Source organism: Trichomycterus rosablanca, chromosome 7 (genome assembly GCF_030014385.1).
Source record: "Trichomycterus rosablanca isolate fTriRos1 chromosome 7, fTriRos1.hap1, whole genome shotgun sequence".
Taxonomy (NCBI): domain Eukaryota; kingdom Metazoa; phylum Chordata; class Actinopteri; order Siluriformes; family Trichomycteridae; genus Trichomycterus; species Trichomycterus rosablanca.
In genome coordinates this window covers 33943358-33953494 of record NC_085994.1, presented here as the reverse complement: position 1 = coordinate 33953494, position 10137 = coordinate 33943358, and the positions used below count along the sequence as shown (strand labels likewise).

The following is a 10137-nucleotide window of genomic DNA, read 5'->3' as shown; positions in this document are numbered from 1 at the left end:
ACACAGTCATATTTACATTAACATCTTTACTTTTGTGGGGAGTGGCATTTATTGCTGATCTTCATTGACCTCCTTGAATGCCTTGCACTTAGTAGTTTAGCAAATAATAATTTCTGCACCCATACCATGTTTATTTTCCATCCATATTGCATTTAACAATGCCTTCCACAAAATAAACTTTATATAACAAAGTTCTGTGTTGAAGCATGGCGATACACATTTCATTTGGTCATACATATGTGTGTATAGAATATGATAACATTGCTAGATCATCAGCTATGTGATACACTGTCACTAACAACTTGTATGGAATCAACTGAGCAGAATAGATGTATATTTATAACAATAACAAGGCAAAACAGTTAAAATTTTCCTTAAACAAGACTTCAACCAAACATGGCTCAGCCCAGGATTTGAACCCCAGCCCAGGCTCAGGTACCAGCAGTGTGGCTCTTACATTTATATCACACTGGCTCACTATTATGCCAGCTTAAGAACAAATTAAATTGTGTACTAATTTTTTTTATACTATATTACTTACTTACAATTTGAAGTTTCTCCACAAGGGGAAGCTATTGGCACTAAAGCAGTTTTGTGTTGGGACCAGTCATAGTCCCCAGGGTTGAGAACCATCAGTACTACATGTTACACCACTGTTCTGCCTATTTGTAGTTGGACTGACGTCTCTAAGTTTAAATTCGTAAATATAAATCACTATCTGTGATAACCTGCAATGTATTAGTGTCCAGTTAAGGGTGCAGTCCCATTTTGTTGCCAGTGTTAATGAAATATGCTTAAGGAGCCTGTCCAGGATTAAGTGTTTGCTATATTTTTATTATATGTAGTTTAGTGTTGATACTAGCACATCTGTTTAATGTAACAGTAAATTGGGTATAATGTTGGGTATAATGTTATAAAATACCAAAGCTATTCAGACATGTCTCTAAAAAACACAATGATCACCACATGATCTGCAAATGTAAAATGTTTGTATTTCTCCAATATTTGTTTGCATGATACATCTAGTGATGGACATGGACACATAATCAGTGATAGTACCTATTAGATTATTCTGCAACTCAGCGGACTATTAAACCCAGAATAATTATTCAGTTTACAATGGGCGAAGTGTTGCAGCTGGTACAGCGGGTGATACACAGAAACTCGGGTCCTGGGGACCTGTCCTTGGTCCTTGTTTCACATCTTTTTTTATCTTCTCATGGTTTTCCTATGTGTACTCCTACCTCCTATACCTATCAAAAATATGCAATAGGCCAATCTGGCTACAGTAAACTGGCCATAAGTGTGAGTGAATAGGTGAGTGGTTGAGTGTGTCATCCTGTGATGGATTAACGCCCCGTCCCAGGTGGATTCCTGCATTGCTCAGAGTGTTTTCAGGTGGCATCATACCCACTGCAACAGTGATCAGGAGTTTTTACATTTACATTCATGGCATTAAGCAGACGCTTTTTTTTTTTTATTCAAAGTGACTTACAGTACTCTGACAGTATATTGTCTAAGCAATTGAGGGTTAAGGGCCTTGCTGAAGGGCCCAACAGTGGCAACCTGGGAGTGGTGGGGCTTGAACCAGCGACCTTCCAGTTACTGGTCCAGTACATTTACATTTTCGGCATTTAGCAGACGCTTTTATCCAAAGCGACGTACAGTGTACAGTTTAAGCAACTGAGGGTTAAGGGCCTTGCTCAAGGGCCCAGCAGTGGCAACCCGGCAGTGGTGGGGTTTGAACCAGCGACCTTCAGCTTACTAGTACAGTACCTTAACCACTAGGCTACAACTGCCCCAGTACCTTAACCACTAGGCTACAACTCTTCATTTTTAAAATGAACGAATGAAAATAAAACAGTCATTGTTTTAGACTGTGGGACCCCTGATGATACACTGTCACTTTCCGCGTTTCCTTGTGTTCAGGACGCGCCCTGCTGTCCTGTTCCTGACACATTCTGACCGGTAGTGTTGGTGTACACCGATTTCAGGTTAGTTTAGTGTGTTTTAAGCCATATTGTGTGGTCCTGCCCCTCTTTCTCCTCCCGGTGTCGGTCGGTGCTCAGTGTGACTACCGTCCCTCTAGCTGCAACAGTGTTTAAATGAAGAGTCCGGTGCGCGCGCGCCTCACGTGCGCTCTGGCTCTGGCTTCAAACTGACGACGACCGTTACACTGTTCCTCTGTATGTCGCCGAAAAGTGCTAAAGTATTTCAACGGGGTTTTAAAACCGACTTTATTTTCTTATTTTTGTGGCTATTTTATATCGGGTGTTTTGTTTTTTTGAACCGTTTGGTGTTTACTCCGGGTCAATGTATATAGACGCGTTCAAACGACTCGTTTACCAACGGCTGAACTGCCTGAGGAAAATGTGTGTATGTCGTCGACAATGCGGGTGAGTCAAGATTATTTATACTAAATATTGCTGATAAACGTGTGTGTGTGTGTGTGTGTGTGTGTGTGTGTGTGTGTGTGTGTGTGTAGAGATAGGAGATGGTAGAAATAGATAGGTGAACTGTGAGCAGGTGTGGTAGCCAAGGCTATAAGGTCACAGTGTTCCGTACATCATTATTATTGATTAAAGTGGAATAATCTGTCAGCATCATACATTTATGGAACGACCAACAGCTTATTTAGTATATTTTACTCAAAAACAAAATATTAAAAAGAATAAAAACGTAATGGTGACCTGTTTGCCAATCCCTATTTTATGTTACACTATTAAAGTGGAACCCTTTTTATATAAAAATTGAAGTCAGACAATGTATTATTTTAATTAACTATTTTAATTAATTAATAGTGTTATATTAGCCTGTATTCAGGAATTCTACCTTTTTTAAATCATTGGCTTTGTTTGTAATATGCGTAAATATTTCCAGTATATCAAAGTTTATGTTCCATACAAGACAGATGTAAAATTCAGCAGTTTAAAATGTGTGGAAGATACACTATATGATACACACACACACACACACACACACACACACACACGCATTCTTTTAATATTTGCCCATTTATCCTAAAGAGCATTTGTGAGATCGGACACTGATGCTGGACTCACAATCTCTGTTTTAGTTCATCCCAGAAGTGTTTGATGGGGTTCTTTCACACCAAACTCACCTAACCATGCGTTTATAGACCTTGCTTTGTGCACTGGATCATAATCATGCTGAATCAGAAACAGGGCCCTCCCCTAACAATTCCCAATGTTGGAAACGTACAATTGTCCAAAACGTCTTGGTATGCTGAAGCAATACAACTTCGCTTCACTGGAACTGAGGGGCATAGGGCAACCCCTGTAAAGCAACCCCATAGCATTATCAGTCCTCCACCAAACTTGAAAGTTGTCACAATCCAGTCAGGCAGGTAACGTTTTCCTGAAATTTGATTTGTCCCTCTATAAAACATGGTTCCGCTGCTTTAAAGCAGGTGCTTGATTTTATACACCTGTGTGAATGGGACTGAATGTTTTTCACTGAAGATAAGGATTTTTGTCTGTCTGACAACTCTTTGAAAATGCTGACAACATGACTAGAGTTAAAAAAACTGTTTTGTAATACACAGATAATGTAAATCATTTTGTGAAATTCATAGTGCTACCTAACTACAGACAATCAACAGCTGTATGTCATATAAAACATACTAGACATGCTTTTAGTTTGTTTTAGTAGTAGTTTTAGTCATTTAAGGCAAGGTAGTAGCTTGTCCTAGGTCACATAAATCCGTTTTTTGGCACACACTGACAATTGTTTGAATGCTACAAGTTATAACCATTTTATAATTGCGACTTCCATGTAATGTTAATATGTTTTTATTATCATGGCAGTAGGTGCTGTGTACTTAAGTGCCTCACACAGACACTAGATTTAAATCAAATCGAGTGCTTATAGGATGTGGAACATTAGAGTTGCAGCATAAATGTGCAGCTGACACATCTGCAGTAAATACGTAATGTCAACATGAACCAATCTTAAAGGATTGTTTCCAACACCTTGTGGAATCTTTGCTTTAAAGACTTAAGACTGTTTGGAGAGCACATCAAATCCTAGTATTTTTCTAAAATAAAAAATCTATTTTTTATACCGAATGGTTTGTTTGATATGCGTAAACCACTGTAGTTCTGGTCACATATGTCAGAATGTGTTACCATCAACATTGCCTGCATAATCTTACATAACTTGTGTGTAATTTACAAGTATATAATAAAAGTCTTCATGGGAGAGTTAGTTCTAACAGCCCCTGTTTTCCAGTGTATATCTGGTTTGTGCTGTGTGTCTGGAGCATACATATAATTGTTTCTGACAGAAGAATTATTTTAGAGCAATTTTTACTTTTCTGTGTGTGAATGTATTTTGTGTTTCTGTCTGTATTTGTCGGCAAATTAATGGATGGTGTGTCTCAGTCGTAAAGTAATTAAAGTGATGAATTCTGTTACCCTGACATTTCTTTGCATATAGGCAGGCTGTAAGTGTGGTGAAGGTTACACTTCGGTTATCAATTATTCATTTGGCATGACACTAAAAGCAGAGGACGATAGGCGAATAGATGAGGGAGGAATTGGCTCTGGACACCCAGGACAAGCTATTACACAACTGTAATCACCATATCTGGTACTGTGTGTGCTTGTATGCCTGTAGCCATTTATATTCATGTACAATTCTGCCACTTCAATTACCTCTTACTTCAATTACCTCTTAGGTTGTAATTAATCATAGCGTGTGATGTTCAGTTAATGCTACAGAGTTTATCTGTTGTGCCTATGTATTAATTGTTTGATTATATGCAGGATGCATGTCTCACCTTCATACATATTCAAGGAGATGTGGTGATGGGGCTTGATGGGGAGAGAGGGAGGAGAATGAGAGATGGTGTAGTAGCAGACTAAAGATTACCTTGGCAGAATAGGACAGGGATCCATTCACTGTAAACATACATAATAATAACAGTCATTATCTTACTAATATTACACAACAATGCATATTTAGACTACAAAGTACAAGCATCATATTCTGGCAATACATGTCATAGCATTAGACAGATATGAGTTTAAGTCTTAAGAATATTTATTATTTAGTTTATTTACATTTTAGACATTGGAACAATATAGTAAAAAGTAGTTGCAGATGCAAATGCATCTTCCTCTGGAATCAACAGTAAAAAGCAACAAGGCAGATTAAGTGACAAAAAATTACAATCTTCTAATTCTAATCTTAAGAAGTTTTTTAATCTTAAGAAGTTAAGAAAGTTCCAGACAGAACTGGTGAATTAGGTTCTGTCTTATTGTTACATTTTACAGTAACATCTGCATTTAAAAACACATATTTAATAGACCAATTTGAAAATCTTATTTTTTTTATTTTTATTTTATTTTTACCCCTTTTTCTCCCCTTTTTAGCGCATCCAATTGTTCAATTAGCATCGTGCTTCCTCTCTGTCTATGCCGAACCCTGCCCTGACGGAGGTGATTGAAGCTAACCCGTATCCCCTCCGAAACACGAGCAGCAGCCAGATGCATCTTTGCCACCCACACATTGACGAGTTTGGCGCCACCTAGCGTTGCATGCGGAGAGACACACCCTAAGGGCACCCTCTCCCATCTCTGTGTAAGCGCCTCCAATCAGCCGGCAGAGAACGCAATCGCATTCTGACAGAGAGAGACCCACATCCGGTTCTTTGTCCCACCCCCCACATGAGCAACCGGCCAATCGTTGCTCATATAGCCACTCAGCTTCGAACCGGTAAAGCAAGGCTGGATTCGATACCACGCTCTCAGAATCCAGCCCTGGTTGCAGCGCGTTTCTTTTTACCGCTGCGCCACCTGAGCGGCTTGAAAATCTTATTTTAACATAACTTTAATTATTATGTTATTAATATGTCATTGTAATTAATATGAAATTAATGTCATTTATTTCTGTTGAAACTTAAAAAGATCTAAACTTATATACTGTAGCTGCTGTATATTTAAATGGTAGGAACTGTGGTAATTTATTATGTTTTGCAAAAAGAATTAGTTATACAGAAAAACTTAGTTTACAAACATAGATGACTAATTGATTAATGCATATAAAATATGTCTTGCATGATAGATATTTTTCACACATTACACTTGCAATACACTTGGATCGTATGGGAGCGTCACATAATAAGGTTTTACATTACTTGATTCAGTGCTATATGTGTTCAGGTCATGTGAATAAATTGTCAACATAATGGCCCTAAAGTCTCTATTTCTCCTCTGTATATATGTAGCAACAGTTGTAGGAATAGCTAATAAATAACTCCCTTATGCTGTATTAATCTATTAAAGCCTGTTCAAAGCTGCTATATTATATTTTACTTTTTGTTTCAGACCATTGTTTAGGTAGTTGGTTCTCAGAAAGCTTTACATAAATGCTGTAGATTATGAACTTCAAATGTAAACACTGAATATGGCTCATATTAGTCAAACCACTTAGGAATTTATTCATTACTTTTCTACTTAGGCCAAGATTGACAAATGTGTATTGCCTGAACTTTGTGGAGACAATTTGCTTCCTTTAAAAGCCTGTTTAAATAAGCCTTGAAGTGGTACAACTTACATGGAACAACTACGATTATAAATCAGAGGGCTGATGGATAGTACGGGCCAGGCAGCTATTTATAGCAAAGCGACTCTGATAAAATTGTTACAAGCAAGACCCACTCATAGCCTTGAGCTGGAGGCTAGCTAGCATGGTGGCCTAGAAAAGGAGGGGGTCAGGATCAATATCAGGTGACAAGAAAAAGAGGGTATGATGGAAAGAGAGATGGGGAGAGACAAACACATTGGCAGAAAAAAGACTAAGGTGTGGTGCTGAAAGAGCAAAGTAAGCAGAAGTATGTAGGAGATAAGTGAGGGAGAAGGAGAGCAAGAGCTGATAAAGGTAAAGGATAGTGAGAAACTGTGTGGGAGGGAGAAAAGAGAAGGGGGGATAGAAGGAAAGCAGAGAGGGTCACCTTCAGTGATGGGGACTGATTCAGCATATTCTCTTTCCCACTCAGGTTACTATACTGTGACCTAGCAGTGCATGCTGGGGGCTCATGGACCCAGCCTTTTTTTGTTTTATTTCTCCATCTCTACCCAGCTCTTTACACATCTTTCAGCCATAAAGCTAGACAATATGGTGAATATGTTATCACAATACATCTTTCAATAGGTTCAAATTCAATAAAATATAGAATGTCATAAAAATGCAAACATAAATGAGATAATATGATTTAACTTGTCCAGTGTGACATCTTATGTGAATGTTTTACATGAAGGAATGTAAAACAAACAGCTTATTCTGTATTCATATGAATATGCTGTTTAATAGACATATATTCATCTGTGGGACTACATGCTATGCTACATCTCCTAGACCACATAGTACTAAATAAACAGATTTATATTAGTATTTAGTATTGGTAGCCACTACCTTGACATTTTGTCTATTTTTTGTGAAGTTTGGACACCTGATTTGCATTGCCAGATTATCAGATTTGAGAAGGTTTGGTCCTGATCTGCTCTGAAAAAGTCCTTCAGAGGCCCCAAGAGTTTGCATATACATTGTACTGCATATGTAACGTTACTTTATTATCATATTGCTGTACATCTTACACTGAATCAAAATAATGAGATTAAAGCCCAATGGCATTGTAGTTTAGTTCTGAGCTACGGTGAAATACAAGTGCAGTGAGCTTCAGAATTTCTGGCACCCTTAGTAAAGATGGGTAAAAGGTTGACACTAAACATCTAAGAGAAATACAACACTTGTCACAATAATTGTGAACATTTACAATGATAAGAAAAGGTTTTCTGTATTTGAGAAAAGCTGTATGCTAAACTGTAGACAACTGCAACCCTAAGTAAAATAATTTGATGTAGACCAATATTTATTATGCTGTTTGGAATGAGTACAGTGTATTCCTTCATTCACGTATCCATTCATCAATGTATGGCTTCAGAGCGGATCTGTCCTCTCATCTCTTTCAATTCACCAGATTTACAGTAAAGAAGTGTTGGTCTTCATAATCACACAGCAAAAAATAAACTTTGAATACATTTATTGCACTACAACTTGATACTGTTTTATTGTTTCTTCTGTACCATTTCTCTGTATTACTTGTTTCTCATTTACACCTCATCTCTGATTTTTCAAACCTGAGTTGGCAGCTAGTACTCAGATGTTCTCTTGTGCACAAATCTCTAGTTATTTCTGTTTCCTCACCTTTTTCAGGCTTTTCTTTTTTCTTTCTTAAGCTACCTCAGTCATTTTGTAGCATTTTAGAACCATTTTGCAGCATTTTAGTGTCACTATCCATCTTTATCTTGCTCTGGCTGTTTATCATAGATGACTGACTCCATAACCTTTAATATGTCTCCATAACTGGTGCTGTTTAACTGAAGCTTGTGTAAAATCCTGATAAAGGAAAAGCCTCCAATGTGGTAATCACACCTTGTCAGTTGCATAGTGGGTGATGCAGTTGCATAGTTATTACAAATCCATTCTAATAAGGATGCGTCTATGAATGCTGCGTCTTCACAAGCAGGAAGCAAAGAATTGCCATGAAGGATAGCACTGTGATTAGAAGCTTATGTTGCAGCTCATGTATATTACATGTAAGGGCAACACATTGATTGGGGCTTTTGTCAGCTGTATTTATGCCAGAATGTGAACATCTGCATGTTTTAGCATTTGGGAAAGACTTCTTGGTCTATGCTTTGCTGTCCATTAAAATTAAATTTTCTGGGTTTTTTTTATAGGTCATTGCAGTTTCTTGTGTATTGACCTTAACACTAGCCTTATTCAACAGGGATTTTCCAGCATACCCCTATGACCAATATAGTACTGTCAGATGACCAGACACAAAAACGCTGTTTCATTGTTAAAAAGCCAAGGTCTCTGTATTTATTATTTATTATTTATTATTTGTTTGCTGTACACTATATACCTCAAATTATGTTTTGGCCAAATAAATTATTTATAAATATTTAAAATGTAAACTTAAACTAAAGCAAAAAAAGGAAAGTTGTAATTTTAAGATTAAAAAGCAATTTAGCTATGGCTTATAGTTCTCCAAAATCACTGCATATAACAGACCATATGATAACATAGGCTTATAATGTAAACCATTCATTAAAATAAAACAAACTGTTTTGTTCCCTCACTGGGATAAATGATTGTGTGATTCCAAATCTTAGCTAAACAATCACGATTTATGTTATAGTTTTGGTTATTATTGTGCAACTTTATGACAAGCTCACATGAGGAGCATGCAAGTGCCTGGGCGTCTGCGACAGATTGGAGGTCATTGGTAACTGAAGACAGTTTGGCTGACTTCCAAGCGTCTCGGCTGGAGGATGATCACGGTCAGAGCAAGGAAGAGAATTCAGCCAGACTGTTATTAATCACTGATCTTAGGTTATCTTTAATGAAGGATAACGTTTCATGAATGTGACAGGTCTAGCATATGTCATGCAAGTTTGATTCAATCCAGTGGTGCTGTAAAAATGCAGTGGAAGCTTTTTACGAAAACCATTTTATTGTTATGGTTCCTAACTCATCAGATTGATATCTATACCGTTCTCTTAATTTTTCGAGCAGTGTATATCCATCCAGTTTACCATCCAGAAACAAACGTACTGTAAACATATTTAAACAAATGTATAGACACAAACACGGTTTAATTAACAATGAATTACAAAAGTAATGTGGGCTAGCAAAAAGTGGAATTCAAATAGGCATGCTTTTTATTTGTTACCCTTTAATACCATGATTACACTATGAATCTTAATGATTTGCACACCGGCTGTGTTGTAAAAGTAGGTAGTGTTTGTCATTTTTAACACTTTGGCCTGGCATTGCTTTTTAGAGTGCTTAAATGAACTCATTAGCTGCTGTAAAAGGGGATAATTTGCGATCCATTCAGCTCCTGTTGAGAGGATTATGCACATTAACTCCCCCTTTCCAGAACTTAAAATCTAGACACAGTGGAATTGTGTGAAATAAATAAATCAAAGACCCCTTGAAGCACAGATTAAACACTTTTGTCCCTTCAGATTAACATGTCCTGATATCAGTGCATCATTAAAGTTTGTAAGTGGTGCACAACTTTCAAATTAGTTTTGTCCGTGA

General features: G+C 37.3%; 1 protein-coding gene across 1 annotated transcript in view; it reads left to right on the top strand.

Annotated features, from left to right (window-relative positions):
• The first annotated feature begins 2313 nt into the window (after positions 1-2313).
• Positions 2314-10137, top strand: part of LOC134318379 (membrane-associated guanylate kinase, WW and PDZ domain-containing protein 2) — a 67752-nt gene continuing 59928 nt past the window's right edge. The window contains exon 1 of the mRNA XM_062999267.1: positions 2314-2396. Coding sequence (XP_062855337.1) covers positions 2314-2396 — 83 coding nt within the window. The remainder of the gene's footprint in view (positions 2397-10137) is intronic.